Source organism: Lissotriton vulgaris, chromosome 8 (genome assembly GCF_964263255.1).
Source record: "Lissotriton vulgaris chromosome 8, aLisVul1.2, whole genome shotgun sequence".
Lineage (NCBI taxonomy): Eukaryota > Metazoa > Chordata > Amphibia > Caudata > Salamandridae > Lissotriton > Lissotriton vulgaris.
Window position 1 is genome coordinate 1408576128 of NC_141696.1, and position 18170 is coordinate 1408594297.

Below are 18170 nucleotides of genomic sequence, written 5' to 3' on the forward strand. Positions count from 1 at the left end.
AAATAACAGACGGCACGATTTTTGAAGTTTAATTTCTGATGAATCATTTGCCTCTTAGGCCGGTCTATTTTGGTGAATACGCCCAAATTCCGAGCAGCTCTTATCACAATAAAAAGGACATCTATTGTGTATAAAATTTCTTTTAACTATAAATGTGTGAAGATTAAATATAGCAGAAATCCGTAGATTTAGACATAAGGATTTACTGTGGTTCAACTCATTACTAAATGCGCTTTTCTGTCGCTCACGCCATAATATGCATGCTTAGTCACAGTGATGATATGCTGATGGCGTTTTTAATTTAATGAAATGGGTGACACTGAACAACGAATAGTTAAAGAACTCTGAAATAGAGACTTGAATCACCAATAAATAGTCTTCTATTATGTACTTTTAAACAAATAGCGATATCTGTATCTGACCAGTTAGATTAACAATGTACAATTGTACAATTAATACTCTATTACAGATGGAACGTATCATGGCTCCACGTAGTGTGCAATAACCGTTGCATTAATCAAAGAACGGAGTATTCAACCCTATACTCTATACGCCTAATTTATGGTGCATAAAACAAAAGATCTAAAGGTAAGCCCAGCATTCCCACTTACATTGGCTAATTAGTTTGATAACATCTCACCTAAGTTATAGACAGGGCACAAATGCTAATTGGATTTTCCTATACATTTTCAGGATCAATACCTAACAGTCCAACAGGCCATATGGTACTCTGACTACTGCCAATTTATTTTGCTCACCACACAACTTCTTTGGTAAGTGAGACCATAGAGCGTTTAAGCAGAAATTATGGCAGCTAGAAATTTGGATATGGTCGGATACAGTGGCCTCAGTAGTTTCGCGACTAAATGGCTAAGTGGCTATTTTAGAAACTATCTTGTACAAATGGCTTTAGACATAAGATTGATTTTACTGTACATAGTTGCACTATATGTTCTTTTGTCTAAGCAGATGTAAATCCATGGGATATGGGACTGCCAGTAAAACCAATATGGACATGATGAAGGCACATTGGGAGTGTGCTTACTAGAATATGAAGAAATAGTGAGAACAATTGCTAATGTGGTGTATATAGTATCAAATGCATTGTATGATATCCATGTATGTATTTTAACAAAAATATACCAGTTGATATGAACATGATGACAGTATACCAGGATGATATGTATCAATCCGTGGTTAAATAGTTATCCAGTGATATATAAGGTGGCTGGTTTTTATACACACTGTATCTGTTTGTGACATCCTCTTTTGTATGTAAATTACAGCCTTGAAAAAGCCCGTGGAAGGGCGAAACGCGCGTAGGCTGTGACGGTGTAGCAACAGAAAGAAATTATTAATAAATGGACTTTGAATAATAACGAACATTGCACATGTTTTTTTGAGAACTACAAGGAGAGTGAGAAAAAAACTTGTCTTTTGGATTGCCGTGGCTGAATCGCCATTTGGATAATAGCAACTAGAACTGGATGTGCGCTGGTACTTTTGTTATAATTTGTGTACGACATTCTGTCTCACCTTGAGTGGGTAGGATATCGTGGATTGTGGCTTTCAGGTGGATAAGCACGATACCAGAATAGCACTCCCACAGAGTGTGTTTCATGTATAATATTTGAACTCTGAACAAGGGAAATATCTTTTTGCAGATGTGCTGATCAAACAAAGCAAATCCACTGTTTGTTCGTTGTTGTTTGAAGTAAGTGTTCCTAGATTTGGAGTGGTGGAGGATGTCGCTCGATTGAAAGATCGCCACTTTCCTGATTACATTCCTCCCACATCTACAAAAGACTTTCCCACTAGGAGATGTAGAGTCTGTTGGCAAAGAGGTTTGCTGAAGGAGACTCTTCTTTCTGCCCTGGGTGTCCTTCTAACCCTGGGCTGTGTGTGCCTACTTGTTATAGAGCTTACCACACACAAAATAATTTTTGGGAGTATCCATGAGTGGTAAAATGAACTGCCTGGTGTGTATTTTTAAAGAATTGTATTCCGTTTGAAGGTTGGCATTAGTGCAATGTATTTAGTTTCAGATTTAGTGTTACTAGATATATATCTATATTCAATTTTTTTGTTTTGTAAAAAAAATTCAAAATGTGATGGTGGTGTGTGTGTAGGCTGGCGGTGTGCGTGGACTGGCGATTGGCTGGCGGTGTGTGTAGATTGGCGCTTGGCTGGCGGTTTGAATGGATTGGCGCTTGGCTGGCGGTGTGAGTGGATTGGCGCTTGGTTGGCGGTGAGCCTGGATTGGCGCTTGGCTGGGGGTGTGCGTGGAGTGGCACTTGGCTGGCGGTGTCCGTGGAGTGGCGCTTGGCTGGCTGTGTGCGTGGAGTGGCGCTTGGCTGGCTGTGTACGTGGAGTGGCGCTTGGCTGGTGGTGTACGTGGAGTGGCGCTTGGCTGGCGGTGTGCGTGGAGTGGCGCTTGGCTGGCGGTGTGCGTGGAGTGGCGCTCGGCTGGCAGTGTGCGTGGAGTGGTGCTTGGCTGGTGGTGTGCGTGGAGTGGTGCTTGGCTGGTGGTGTGCGTGGAGTGGCCCTTGGCTGGTGGTGTGTGTGGAGTGGAGCTTGGCTTGCGGTGTGTGTGGAGTGGCGCTTGGCTGGCAGAGTGCGTGGATTGGCGCTAGGCTGACTATGTGCATGGCCTGGTGCTTGGATGGTGGTGTGGGTGGACTGGGCTTGGCTGGCGGTGTGTGAGTAGTTACTTTCTGTTGGTCACTACACACACTGCTAACTGAGCGCCACTCCATGCAGTCCATCACTTTGTGTAGTTGCTGTGTCAGGAATGAAAGTGATGGGCCCTTGAATGGCGCTGTCTGCTGATGTGAGTGTTGTAATGTGATGGGCCTGCGGCTGGAGGTGTGAATGTTTTGTATGTGTCACATGTATGAAAGGTGTATGAATGGCCTGTAAAGAGGTTGGTGCCTTGACATGGCTTTACAGCTCACAAGCTGTGAGTCAATGGTTCAGTTTCTCATTCTTTCAATTAACCGTGCATTTAATTTTTGTGAAATGACTTGCTAATACAATTGTATATACTGAATCATCATTCACCCTCGTGCCAAATCTAACCAGTATGTGTGTGTGCTTGAGGATTAGATGGCTGTGCAGTAATATTTGTCTTTTTTCTCTTTCTGAAGCAGGGTGTACCTTGTCCCTTTTTGTGAATGTTGTAATGTGTTGTTTTTTCTCCCAGATGGTGTGAATGGTCTTGTGTGTATCAGGTATGAAAGGTGCGTGAATGGCCTGTAAAACGGTTGGTGCCTTGTCGTGGCTTTACAGCTCACGAGTTGCGAGTCACTGGTTCGGTTTTTATGCATTTAATTACTGACAGAGCATTTCATTTGTGTGAAATCGCGTTAAATACATTTTATGTACTGAACCATCACTCGCCCTCGTGCCAAATCCAACCAGTATGTGTGTGTGTTTGAGGAATAGATAGCTGTGCTGGAATGTTTGACTTTTTAGTGTCTCTGTTAAGGTGTACATTACAGCTAAGAATAACCTACTAAATGTAGATATAATTTTAAACCATGGGAGTAAATGGTGATGTCTCTCTTGTGAATTCCAAGTACATTTTTTATCCACAATGTCCTGCAAACTTGGAAATGTCTGTCACAATTTTCATGCACTATTGTCCCAAAAATCTCACGCTGTAGAACTAAACACATAATTAAGTAAAAACATTTTGATTTTGCAAGGGAGGTCACCTGGGTTTTTTGGCACCGTGCTCGACGGCCATCTAGGGTGACCTACCAAACCCACACATTTCTGAAGAGTAGACACCCGGGGGCTTCCAAGGTGGTATGGCTTGCATGGATCCCCCAATGTTCCCTTACCCAGAATCCCTTGCAAACCTTAATTTTAGCTGAACAAATTAGTTTTTTCACACATTTTTGTGTTGGAAAGCGTGGAATCACTGGGCTCACACAAATTTCCTACCACCCAGCCTTCCCCCAGGTCTCACAATAGAAATGGTGCCTCACTTGTGTGGGAGGCCCAAGTACCCACCACAGGCAAAGGCCAAAACGTAGTGAGGCGACTTCAAAATTGCCTATATCAAAAAAACCTGCATTTGCAAGGGGGGTCCCCTGGGTTTTTGGCCCCGTGCTCGACGGCCATCTAGGGAAACCTACAAAACTCACACATTTCTGAAAAGTAGACATCCGGGGGCTTCCAAGGAGGTATGGCTTGTGTGGATCCCCCAACGTTTCCTTACCCAGAAGGCCTTGCAAACCTCAATTTTAGCTGGAAAAATCCGTTTTTTCACACATTTTTGTGTGGGAAAGCGTGGCATCAATCAATCAATCATAGGCATTTATAGAGCGCTCTACTTACCCGGAGGGTCTCAAGGCGCTAGGGGGGGAGGGGGGGGGGGGTGCTGCTGCTACCCGAACAGCCAGGTCTTGAGCTTCTTCCTGAAGGCGAGGTGGTCTTGGGTGAGGCGCAGGTCGGGAGGGAGGGAGTTCCAGGTCTTGGCGGCCAGGTAGGAGAAGGACCTTCCTCCTGTTGTCGTTCTTCGGATGCGGGGGGCCGGCGGCGAGGGCGTGACTGACTGATCGGAGGTGTCGTGTGGGAGCGTAGAAGTTGATGCGGTTGTTGAGGTAGCTCGGGCCTTGGTCGTCAAGAGCTTTGTGTGCGTGGGTAAGGAGACGGAAGGTGATTCTCTTGTTGACCGGGAGCCAGAGCAGGTCTTTTAGGTGTCCGGAGATGTGGCTGTGTCGTGGGATGTCGAGGATGAGTCTGGCTGAGGCGTTCTGGATCCGTTGGAGTCTCTTCTGGAGCTTGGCGGTGGTTCCGGCGTAGAGGGCGTTGCCGTAGTCCAGTCGGCTGGTGACGAGTGCCTGGGTGACAGTCTTCCTGGTCTCGGTGGGGATCCACCGGAAGATCTTCCGTAGCATGCGCAGGGTGTTGAAGCATCACTGGGCTCACACAAATTTCCTACCACCCAGCCTTCCCCCAGGTCTCCCGATGGAAAATGGTGCCTCACTTGTGCGGGAGGCCCAAGTACCCGCAACAGACAAGGGCCCAAAACATTTTGAGGTAACATCAACATTGCCTATCAAGAAATGTTTTGAGCCTTTACCTGTGGCGGGTACTTGGGCCTCACACACAAGTGAGGCACCATTTTTATCGGGAGACCTGGGGGAACGCTGGGTGGTAGGAAATTTGTGTGAGCCCAGTGATGCCACGCTTTCCCACACGAAAATGTGTGAAAAAACTGATTTTTTCAGCTAAAATTGAGGTTTGCAGGGGATTCTGGGTAAGGGAACGTTGGGGGATCCACTCAAGCCATACCTCCTTGGAAGCCCCCGGGTGTCTACTTTTCAGAAATGTGGGGGTTTGGTAGGTTTCCCTATATGGCCGTCGAACACGGGGCCAAAAACCTATGTAAACCCCTTGCAAAAGCAGGTGTGTTTGACATAGGCAATTTTGAAGTCGCCACACTACGTTTTGGTCATTTGCCTGTGCCGGGTACCTGGGACTCCCATACAAGTGAGGCACAGGCACCATTTTTATCGAAAGACCTGGGGAAACGCTGGGTGGTAGGAAATTTGTGTGAGCTCTGTGATGCCACGCTTTCCCACACAAAAATGTGTGAAAAAAATGATTTTTTTCCCCAGCTAATATTGAGGTTTGCAGGGGATTCTGGGTAAGGGAACATTGGGGGATCCACCAAGCCATACCTCCTTGGAAGCCCCCGGGTGTCTACTTTTCAGAAAAGTGTGGGTTTGGTAGGTTTCCCTAGATGGCCGTCGAGCACGGGGCCAAAAGAACAAGTTACTTACCTTCGGTAACAATATATCTGTAAGAAACATTAGTTAGTATTAGATTCCTTACCTTAGAATATCCCCAGGCGTCAGTCTGGATCCGGAAACTTTTGCGTAGCAGTACCCCTGCGCATCGGTAGGCGTCGTCTGCAGGCGTCCCCTGCGGCTACGCGTCCGTCGTTGGCGTCGTGATGACGTCGCTGGAGTATATAGACGCCGCCTCCGCGCGCTGACGTCAGTTCTTTGCACACAGCTTTTCCGCGCCAGAACACGCAAAGCCATGTGAGAACCAACACTGGTGCCATTTGAAACTAGGGCCCTGAAGGGGATGTCCTTAACCCTAGGTATCAGTTCGCAGAACCGGGAGGATGGGTGGGGCGGTAAGGAATCTAATACTAACTAATGTTTCTTACAGATATATCGTTACCGAAGGTAAGTAACTTGTTCATCTGAAAGAAACACGTTAGTATTAGATTCCTTACCTTAGAATAGATACCCCAGCAATACCAACCCCGGTGGTGGGTCTGCGAACCAATACAATCCTACACCAGAAAGTCCTGGAGGACAGAACGGGCAAAGAAGCCATCCCTCCGGACTTGACCGTCCAGGCAGTAGTGCCTCGCAAAGGTGTGCAGCGAGGCCCACGTAGCCGCCTGGCATATGTCCTGAAAGGGGACTCCCCGCCCCAGGGCAGTAGTAGCCACCGTGGCCCGAGTGGAATGGGCCCTCAGCCCAACAGGAGGCTCCTTCCGAGCCAAAGAGTAGCACGCTTTGATGCACAGAACGACCCACTGAGAGATGGTCCGTTTATGTACCGCCCGTCCCTTCTTCGCACCCACGTAGCCAACAAACAGTTGGTCATCCACCCGGAACTGGCGTGTGCGATCCATATAAAATGAAAGCGCACGTTTTGGGTCCAGACGATGGAGCCGTTCTTCATCCTTTGAAGGATGCGGAAGCGGGAAGAAGGAAGGGAGGGTGATGGACTGGCCGATGTGAAAAGCAGAGACAACTTTTGCAGGAAAGTAGGTCTAGTTCTCAGAACCACCTTGCCTGGATGAATGGACATAAAAAGGAGGTTTGACAGAAAGAGCCTGCAGCTCACTCACCCTCCTGGCAGAGGTGATGGCAACCAGGAAGGCCGTCTTTAAACTCAGGAGACGGAGAGGACAGGATTGAAGGGGCTTAAAGGGAGCACACATCAAGAAGGTTAGAACCAGGTTCAAGTCCCACTGAGGCATCACAAACGGAACAGGTGGATACATGTGTGTGATGCCCTTCAAGAATCTTGTTACAATGGGGGACTTGAACAAAGAAGGTTGATCAGGCAGCCTCAGAAAGGCCGAAAGGGCAGAAAGGTAGCCCTCGATAGTGCCCAGAGCAGAGCCCTGCTGGGCAAGAGAAAGAAGGAAGAGAAGAACCTCAGAAAGAGGGGCAGAAAGAGGATCCACAGCCTTTGCTGTGCACCATGCCACAAACTTGTTCCACCGACAGGCGTATACCGATTTCGTGGAGGAACGCCTGGCTGCCAGAATCACATCACAGACTTCAGGAGGCAAGTCAAATGGCCTCAACTGCCGCCGCTCAATCTCCACGCATGGAGGTGGAGGCTGGACAGGTTCGGGTGGAGGACCGTCCCCTGCTGCTGCGACAGAAGGTCCTCCTGAAGGGGCAGGCGGATCGGGGGACCGACTGACATGCTGAGTAGCTCGGGATACCAGTACCTTCGAGCCCAGTCCGGAGCCACTAGGATGACTTGGGCCCGGTCGCGCCTGATCTTCTTCAGCACTCTGGACAGAAGTGGTATAGGCGGAAAGGCGTATAACAGACCGCAACTCCACTCGCGCCGAAAGGCATCGCCGTGCGAGTGCCGTCTTGGAAACTCCAACGCGCAGAACTGATGACATTGCGCGTTCTCTTCTGTGGCGAATAGATCTAACCAAGGCTCTCCCCATTGCCGAAAGAGGCCTTGCGCCACGTCCGAGTTCAGACACCATTCGTGATCCATCGAGCACAGACGGCTGAGTTCGTCCGCCCTGGCGTTCAGAGAACCTGCCAGGTGTTGAACCTTCAGAGTCAGGCCCTGACGTTCCAGCCATTGCCAGAGGCGCAGAGCCTCCTCGCAAAGGGTCCACGACCCCACCCCGCCCTGCTTGTTGCAGTACCACATGGCGGTGGTGTTGTCCGTGAACACCTGCACTACACTCCCGTTGACAAAGGGGAGGAATGCCTTCAGTGCTAGACGAATCGCCCGCAGCTCCAACAGATTTATATGGAGCCGGGACTCCGCCGGAGACCAGATGCCTCTGATCTCTGCCTCTCCCAGGTGGCCTCCCCAGCCCTGGAGGGACGCGTCCGTCACAACAACGTGCTCCGGTTGGGGAAGGGAGAGTGACCTGCCTCTGACCCAATCGCGGTCCGTAAGCCACCACTGCAGCTGTCGTGCAGTGCCCTCCGAGATCAAGACATGGTCGGACAGATTGCCCTGATGCTGGGCCCACTGAAACTTCAGGTCCCACTGCAGAGCCCGCATCTGTCACAGGGCGTGATGCACCAGAAGGATGCAGGAAGCCATCAGCCCCAGAGGAATCAAAGCCTGTATATCCTGGACTCGCCGTTCCGGAGGATAGACCCGAAACTGCGCCGAGTCGAGAACCGCTCCGATGAAAAGGAGCTTCTGGGAGGGATACAGGTGTGATTTCGGCACATTGATGGAGAACCCCAGCTCGTGCAGGAGGTCTGCCGTCATCTGAAGGTGGTGGACGACTGTCTGGGGCGAGCCCGCCTTCAACAACCAGTCGTCTAGATAGGGGAAGACTGAGACCCCCAATCTGCGCAGATGAGCTGCGACCAACGCCATCACCTTGGTGAACACCCGTGGGGCGCTTGTAAGGCCGAAGGGGAGCACGATAAACTGAAAATGCTCGAGGCCTACCGTGAACCGCAGGTAACGCCGGTGGGCCGGCAGGACGGGGATGTGAAAATACTCATCCTGCAAGTCCAACGCTACCATCCAGTCTTGCGGGTCTAGAGCAGCCAAGACCTGAGCTAAAGTCAACATCTTGAACTTCGCCTTCCGGAGGAAGCCGTTGACGTTCCTTAGATCCAAGATAGAACGTAGGCCCCCTTTGTCCTTCTTGGGTACCAGAAAGTAGTGGGAATAGCAACCACGTCCTACTTCTGGCCCAGGAACGCGATCAATGGCCCCCTTGGCCAAGAGGGCCGTAACTTCCTCCCTCAGAAGTGCCAAGTGGTCCCCCGACACACGGTGGTTCTGCAGTGGCATGGCTGGAGGAGTTGTCTAAGGGGAGGGAGTAGCCCCTTCGGACGAGCTGCAGCACCCACTTGTCCGATGTTATTGTGCGCCAGTGGGAGAGGTGATGGCGAACCCTGCCTCCCACCGACGTCACATGGGCATGAAAGCACGGACTAGGAGGATTTAGTGGCAGATGCTGCGGGGGGAGGTGTGGCCTGACCTCGCCGCTGTCCCCGACTGCCACCACGGCGGTTTCCACGGCCGCCACCGCGTTGATAAGTCTGTTGCGGCGCGTGGCTGGCAGCACGTGTGGGACCGCCCCTTCCTTGGCTACGAAAGGAGCGAAACAAACCCGTTTGCTGGCGCTGGGTCGAGAGACCTAAGGACTTGGCCGTGACCCTGGAGTCCTTGAAGCGCTCCAGCGCGTGGTCCGCTTTGCCGCCAAACAGGCGACTGCCATCAAACGGCATGTCCATTAAGGCATTCTGGACATCAGCCGAAAAGTTGGCGGATCTCAGCCAGGCGTGGCGACGAATCGCCACCGTCGTGGACATCGCTCTACCCAGCGAGTCGGTCGTATCAAGACCACACCTGATGGAGTATCTTGCTGCGTCTCGGCCTTCAATCATAGCCTTGCCGAGCTTAGCCCGTACCTCCGGCGGGCATTCAGGCAGCAGGTCCGCGACCGTATCCCACAGAGAGTGGGTGTAGCGGCCCAAGAGTCACGCAGTGTTGCAAGACCTCAGTCCCAGACTCAGGGACGAGAAGACCTTTTTGCCATACTGGTCGTACCTCTTTGATTCCCTGTCGGGCAGGGCCGATGGGAATGCGGTCTGGGAGGTGGAGGCCTGGATCACCAGACTCTCAGGGGTGGGGTGGGTGGACAGAAACTTGGGGTCGTCCGAACACGGACGGTGGCGTCTGGCCACGTTCCTATCAACAGGCGAACCTGAAGCGGGCCTGGACCACTTGCCCAAAAACGTCAGTTAAGGCCTCGTTGAACGGCAGCAGTTGCTCCTGTGGGCATGACTGCGGTTTGAGTACCTCAGTGAGGATGTTAGTCCTCACGGCCGCGACGGGGAGCACAAGGTTTAAGGCCTTGGCAGCCCTCATCAACACCACTGAATAGGCAGCCCCCTCCTCCGTAGCCACGGTAGGAGGCGAGACAAAGCCAGGGTTGGGGGAGTCATCCAGACCACTGGCGTCACCCAAGTCACCCGTCCAGTCGATGTCGTACTGACACTCGCGTGTCAGAGGGTCCTCAGACCCCTCCCACCCCTCTCCGTATTCTACATCCTCACCATACTCGGAATCAACAATGTAGACCGGCTCCTCGGGGTTCACAGGCCCCATCGGCGTCGAGCCCGGCGTCGAACGACGCCGGTCCGACTCCGCGTCCGGATTCGGAGAGGGAATGGGGACAGCGCCGGCCGGTGCCGGGGAACCGGCGCGGCGCGGGGGCGGCGCCAGTGGTTGCCCCGATGGAATCGGCACCGGAGAGGCCGGTTGACCAGCCGGCGTCGACCCCGAGGGCCCCTGCGGTGCCGGGATCAGAGCCGTTGGCGGCGCCGGGGCCGGAGCACCCGACGGCGTCGAGGCAGGGTCACCCGAGCCGTTAGGGCCCCCGGACGGGTTCACAGGGCCCGAAGGCGCCGCAGAACACGCCGGAGGAGAAAGAGCCCTCATGGCCACGAGGAACGCCTCTATTTCCTCGGGCGACGCGCCCTGCCCAGGGACCGCAGGGTATGGAGCAGGCCGCGTCGGCGACTCACGCGGAGCCGCGGTGGTGGGGCCACCTGAACCCCCGGCCGCATTGTGCGAGCGTCGGGGGGAGTCGGGGGTACGATGACGACGCCCCGACTTTTTGTGCTTCCTACCTGAGGAATCAGATGAATGGTGACGACTCCCGGAGCGCCCGTGACGGCTCCGCGACCGCTCCCTCGATCGCTCCCTTGACCTCCGGCCGGTCCGGGACCGCTCTCGACGCGGGGCCGACACCCAGAGCTCGAGCAGCTTGCGGGACCGCTCCCACCTAGCTTTATTCGTCAAGGCCCGGCAATCGACGCAGGCGTCCACGTCGTGGTGGGGCCCAGGCACCGGAGACAGAGTCGTTGATGATCCGTGACCGACATCGTCCGGTCACAGTTCTTAAAACCGGGCATCCTACCGGCACCGTAGAAGATTCAAAAGATCAAAAAGATCAAAAAACGTGGTCAAAAGACCAGAGTACTGCTCTTCGGATCTGCGCTAACTGGCGCGGAAAAAAGAAGAACTGACGTCAGCGCGCGGAGGCGGCGTCTATATACTCCAGCGACGTCATCACGGCGCACGACGCCAATGACGACTCGGAGCCGCAGGGGACGCCTGCAGACGACGCCTACCGACGCGCAGGGGTACTGCTACGCAAAAGTTTCCGGATCCAGACTGACGCCTGGGGATATTCTAAGGTAAGGAATCTAATACTAACGTGTTTCTTTCAGATACCCAAGTGACCCCCCTTGCAAAAGCAGGTGTTTTTGACAGGCAATTTTGAAGTCGCCACACTACGTTTTGTGCCTTTGCATGTGCTGGGTACCTGGGCCTTCCACACAAGTGAGGCACCATTTGTATTAGGAGACCTGGGAGCCCAGTGATGCCACGCTTTACCACACAAAAATGTGTGAAATAAATGATTTTTTCAGCTAAAATTGAAGTAAGGAAACGTTGGGGGATCCACGCAAGCCATACCTCCTTGGAAGCCCCCGGGTGCCTACTTTCCATAAATGTATAGGTTTGCTAGGTTTCCCTAGGTGCCAGCAGAGCTAGGGTTCAAAAACTACAGCTAGGCACTTTGCCAAAAAAAGGGTCATTTTTCACTGCGAATTTGAGGTGTGACCACGTTGCGTTTTGCGACGTTTCCTGTCGCAGGCACTAGGTCGACCCACACAAGTGGGGTACCACTTTTCTCGGAAGACTTGGGGGAACGCAGGATGGAAGGAAATTTGTGGATCTATGCAGATTCCAGAACACTCCACCACAGAAACGTGGAGTAAATGTGTTTTTTATTTGTCCATTTTTAGGTTTGCAAGGGATTCTGGGTAACAGAACCTGGTGGGAGGCAGTCAAGGCACCCCATCCTGGATTCCCCTGGATGTCTAGTTTTAAAAAATGTATAGGTTTGCTAGGTTTTCCTAGGTGGCGGCAGATGTAGGGTTCAAAAACTACAGCTAGGCACTTTGCAAAAAAAGGGCAATTTTTCACTGTGAAATTGAGGTGTGAGCACGTTGCATTCTGCAATGTTTCCTGTCGCGGGCACAAGCCGACCCACACAAGTGAGGCACCGTTTTTAGACTTAGGGTAATTCAGATTTGATAATCAACTGTTATTACCTATTGAGTTTACATGCTTTTCTCCCTTCCAAATGAAAGACATTGTGTAAAAAAAAAAGTCATTTTGGAAAATGACCAATAATTCTCATGCTAGTATGAGTATTCCCAATTTTGAAAATGTGCAAATATATACTGTTTCTAAACTCTATAATTTGTACCCAATTCAGAAATACATAGGTGTCTTTCATACCGATTTTTCCATGTATACATTTTCCCAGATTAATTGCTCTATACCAGGAAAATAATAAAATACCATCGCAAGTTGCAGCACAGTTTTTCGCTCTGGGTTCGTCGGGTTCTTGTTGAACCTACAAGTCCTATATATCCTCACAACCAGGAATGTCCAACGGATGTAACGGTATATCGCTTTTAAAGAGTTGTCATAATTACAAGAAGTTACAGGTGAAAAAGTTGAAACAAAAGGCTGTTTTTTTCAACTAATTTTCAATTTTTCCAATATTTAACTGTTAGTTTCTATAAAGAAACCTTCATGGATTCAAACAAAGGACCCCTTTCTTAATTCAGAATTTAGTCTACTTTTCTAAAATGTATAGCTTTCCAGGATCCATTATTGCTTTTTATACTCATTTTTACCATTAACTGGAAGAAGGTTGAAAGCACTAAAAATAGCAAAAATAGACTATGTCTCAGAAAAATGCCAAAACTGTGTGAAAAATGTTGGTTCTCTGACAAAAGACTGTCATTCCCTAAAAGCTGGGAAAATGGTGATTTCAGCCCCACAAACCCTTTTTTGATAACATTTGCAGGGAAAAACCCAGAGGCTTTAATTTGCAGCACGTTTTTCCCATTTTTCTGAAAAAAACGAAATGTTTACTGTATTTTGCTTAATTTCTGGGACCACTCCAAGGGAATCCACAAACCCTGGGTACCTTTAGAATCCCCATGATGTTGGAAGAAAAGGACTCAAAATTGGCGTGGATACCTTAAGTGGTCAAAAAGTTACAGGGGCCTAAGCACGCACTACCCCAAATAGCCAAAAAAAGGCTTAGCACAGGAAGGGAAAAGGCCTAGCAGCGAAGGGGCTAAGATGGTAGATTATGCTTAGTTCAGTTCAGTTCTTAGATGCAGCACTCTGCGTCAATGTACCTTAAGTTGCGTTGCGCTTCCACGACAAGCAATGTTGCAGAGATGGGAAATGCGGCAAAGTTCAGATACAAAGAAATAAAGACGTGAAGATCTTCCAGATGCGGCACGCTTCTCGGGGATGCGAGAAGTTCTCGGTCTGATGCGTGGACTACAGCGGCGACATCCAAGATGTGACGGCAGCAGCTCCGACGGCGGCACGTTTCTCGGGGATGCGAGGTGCTCTTGGTCGATGCGGTGCAATGCGACAGTTCCAGCGGCAACACCCTTCTTTCTCTGGAGTTGAAAAGGCAAGCACAGTGACGGCAACACGCTCCGACCTCGTTGATTCTTCTCCTGATGCGGTGCAGTGCGACAACCACAGCGGGGACACCCTCCTTCTTCGGAGTTGCGACGGCAGCAGCAGTGACGGTGACACGCTTCCTCTTCGTTGCGGCACGCTTCTCTCCAATGCGGTGCAGTGCGACAGTTCCAGCGGCTACACCCTCCTTTCTCAGGACTTGCGATGGGAGGCACAGCCACACGCTTCTTCTCGATGAGTCGCGCTTCCAGCTCCTTGCGACACGCAGTTCCTCAGAAGGCCCAAAACAGCAGCAGGTACTTCTAAAAGAACTCTGGGAGCTTGGGGGTGAAGTCTGTTGTCCATGAGACTTCAGCAGGAGGCAAACTCTTTTCCAAGACCTTGGAGATCCTTCACAAGTTGAAAAGCAAAGGATACAAAGTTCCTTTCTCCTTCCTGTGGCAGTGTGTGTGTATTGGCATTTATATAGCGCACTACTTACCCGTAGGGTCCCAAGGCGCTTCGACCGCTGCGAAACCCTTCCTGGCTTCCCTGAGAGATGGTCCCTTAATGGGTATCTCCAGGGTGAGACCAGGCATCCCCGGCGGTCTGGTGGGGCCGTTAGTGAAGATGAGGCAAGCTAATGCCCAGAGTTGCCGAGTGTGATCGCTGATCAGAGTGGGCACCAAGGCGAGAGAATTATCGAGTCCGCTGACCCTGGTCCAGAAACCTGCCGCGCTGGGAATCGAACCCTGGTCCCGGGCCGTCCTCTGCTCTCGGGTCTGCCGCCTCTAACCAGTGAGCCACACTACTTCACTAGCAGCAGTACCTCAGCAGTAGGGCAACCACTGCTGGCCAATCCCCTATCAGCACCTCAGCTTTGGAATAGTCTTTCCTCAGTTTCTTCAGGTTTCTCTCCTCAGTAAAGGTTTCTTCTTGTAGTCCAAAAGTGATCTAATTTCATGGGATCAGGGACCCAATATTTATACCCAGAAATCCTTTGTTCTCTGAGGGGAGAGGGGCCTTTGCCCAGTCCAAACCAGTTCTGAAGCACTCTGTTTACCAGACTTCTCCTTTCCTTTCACAGTGCAGGGCATGCACATCAGACGCCCCACAGGAGGTGGAGCCAGCATTATGGAAAGAAAGTACAGTCCTGGAGCACTCTGTTGACAGTACAACTTCTCTTCTTTCAGTGTGCAGGGCAGAGACATCAGCCGCTCCCCAGGGGTGGAGCAAGCATTGTGGAAGGCAAGCACAGCCCTATTCAAAGTTCAGGTGCACTCCTCCCTCCCATCTGGATGCAGATCTCTCTATTCACCACTGGGTGACTCAGCCTGTCTCCTGGAATTCCCCAGCCCTGTCACTCACCGAAACCAGACATAGGAATACACAAACTAGCAGAGGCATGTTTGAATGGTTAGACAAGCAAATACCTACTTGCTAAAAGTGGTATTTGCAAACACAGAATATTAAAATAAACTTTGCTAAAATATGTATTTTATTATTCTGAGTTCAGGCATACTAAACTCGAATTTCTTCCATGTTCTCTGAGCCGGTTAGGATTATAAAATGTAACAATTCTAACAGCCCATTCTGGCCTATGGAGAACAGGTAGCCTTGCAATAGTGAAAAACGAAAATGGCTCTAATTCACTATTAGGACATGCCACACACATCAGGGTTTGTCCTACCTTATACTTACAATGCACCCTGCCCTTGGGTCTACCATAGGGGTGACTGATATGAAGAAAAGGGAAGGTTTAGGGGCTGGCAAGTGGGTGAGCTTGCCCAGTCAGCATGACAGTACCAGACTGCACGCAGGCTCTGCAATGACAGATCTTAGACACATTTTAAGGCTGCTTCTGTGGGTGGCACAACCAGTGCTGCAGGCCCACCAGCAGTATTTGGATTACACGCCCTGGCACACTCAGTGCACTAGACTAGATAGATAAGATAGATAAGATACATTTTATTTTGTATAGTTAATTAAAACCAATACAATCGTTGCAATTAAAACAATTTCTTAAAATATGGTGAGAATAGTCTGTGTAATTGTCCTTATCTAAGTTCATGTCGTTGGGGACCGAGAATAATTGTCTAGCAGAGTTCTCTGAACCCGGCCGGGCTAGGCGTTTGTAGCCCAAAATTCGTCCGCTAGGTGCCAGAACCTGTGCTTGCTGCGAGTTGTAGATTTGGTAGTCTTTGCTCTATCGTGGTCAGAAACTTGACGTATCTACAATTCAGTTTTGTATTCACAGGGTTCAAGCATGCAAGCACAGCCTGCCTGCGCGTGCTGGTCCCTATCTGCTTGAGCTGGTCCCTTAGTGCACTAGACTAGGGTCTGACAAGTAAACCAAAGTAGCCAAACATGGAATCACTAATCCATACATCAATTTACAATAGGGAGCACTTGCACTGTGGCACTGAATAGCAGTGGCACAGTGCCCAAAGCACCTAACACCATTAAAAGCATATGAGGCAACAGCAAAAAAAATGGAAGGGAGACCCACGCCAATGGTGCCAGATCTAACAGGAAACATTTGAACAAACATGGACACCTTGACGGGGCAAATGAGTCACCACCGCCATAACCCTTATGACTGCATAAAGGGCCAAAGAAATTCCAAAAGTGGCTTCAGGGTAGTGGAGGTAGAAGAATAAGCAGTGTGTCCACCTCACAAAAAGACAGCACACCCTCTGAATTTCCGGTACTGCTGGTGATTGTGAAAAGCCACAAAATATGGTCAGTGTGGGTCTGTTGTGGACATCTGCTCCTTCAGAAGTCACAGGGCTTGATGATCAAAGATTTTTCAGGTTACATGCTCACTTTAAGAAAAATCTGACAAATTAAAAAAAAAGAACAGAAAACATGCATGCCTTGAATCGAGCACCAGGGGATGCGTGAAAAGGAGAGGAATTGGCATCACTGGCACAAAAGCACTGGCAACTTCACATACAAGTATGGATTCGCAACTCCACTCTTGACTACCTTGCACTTGAGACACTACATTGTTATAGGAAGTTTCCCTATCAAACTGGCACTAGAGAAGGGTTTCAATAAGGTTTCTGTTGGTGAAAGTACCCATTAGAAATAAAACGTTTTAAAACATCGCTGATTTTTTTTTTTAAGTCCTCCTACTTAGCTTACAAACTACTTCCCAACTTGAGCTGAATGTACAATAATCCATGTTCACAGCTGTAATATCATCCCTACTGATGGATTTTCAGGGTTGTTAAAAGGAACTTTTTTTGAAATACCTCTTCATCCTGTGAACTGGGTTCATCAACTTCTAAGAGATCTGCAATCCTGGTACAATCTTGATGTCTGCAAATTAGGAAAAAAACTATTGGCAAAATAAGACTGAAAAAAACAAAAGGAAAAAAAAAATCAATCACGCCATACTCTTGTCCTAAAATGTTGCATGTTTCGTGATCATGGTTCTTTCGCAACAAATTATATAACTGGAACAAATTTATAAATATTCTGTCATCGCTTAGGCGCAAAGCAGGACACATTGGAGACATTAAAATAGTACAACCCCGTTTTCTAGTTTTCAAATGCACATCAGCAGACTTCACCAGGTAATGCGAGTGTCTGGTAGCGATGTGAAAAACAGTGAAGTACAATACTGTCACATTCCAAACAGGATAGTTGAAGATGACCACCATTGTTACAGACTTTAAACTGATCAATTATAACTCAATACTGTGCTACATAGTTTTAATGTACTGTGGTGTGTCGGATAACTCTGTTGTGGCAATAGGGCATGCATCTAATAGCAAATACCAATAGTTCAGTTAAGTAATCACAGTCACAAGTCTCAATTTAGACGACTGTTCCTAGGCACTTGCCAGTAGACCAAGAGGCTCATGTTTCTTTAACAGATGGAATGCAAGTCTACCTCAATCCCCATTAGACTGACATTTTGAAACCTATTTCATTACAATATTTGGAGCATTGAGCAGCACAGAGGGTAATGTGATATGCAACCTTTATACTAGGTTAAATTGAGGAAAACCAATGAGCAGCAAAACATGCTGGCCAACACTAGCCCTGGTAGATAAATATGGACCAAGACTTTTAGCAGAAATGGTTGAGAGAACCCCTGGTTACTTACCTTCAATAATACTCTTTTTTCAGTAGATAATCCATACAACCACAGATTACCCACCTTGTGAATACCTCCAGGTACCACACTATCTGGCGAGTTTTTCCCAGCCATTCATTCACATACCAGTAAATAGCGTCATACAGCTTTACGATGGGTCCATCGGAGCACAACAGTACTACCACCTCACCTTGAAAAAACAATAAAAAACGGTTTATAAAAAAAATAAAAATAAAACAGAACTGCCTCCTCTGCGCTTCAGTGCTAGATTCATTCT

The 18170-nt window shown here is 49.3% G+C and overlaps 1 protein-coding gene across 1 annotated transcript in view; it reads right to left on the reverse strand.

The window, feature by feature from the left end:
• Positions 1-18170, reverse strand: part of BRWD1 (bromodomain and WD repeat domain containing 1) — a 2503800-nt gene that overhangs the window by 657893 nt on the left and 1827737 nt on the right. Inside the window, exon 33 of the mRNA XM_086935423.1 lies at positions 17043-17109. Within this exon, the coding sequence (XP_086791549.1) occupies positions 17043-17109 (67 nt within the window). The remainder of the gene's footprint in view (positions 1-17042; positions 17110-18170) is intronic.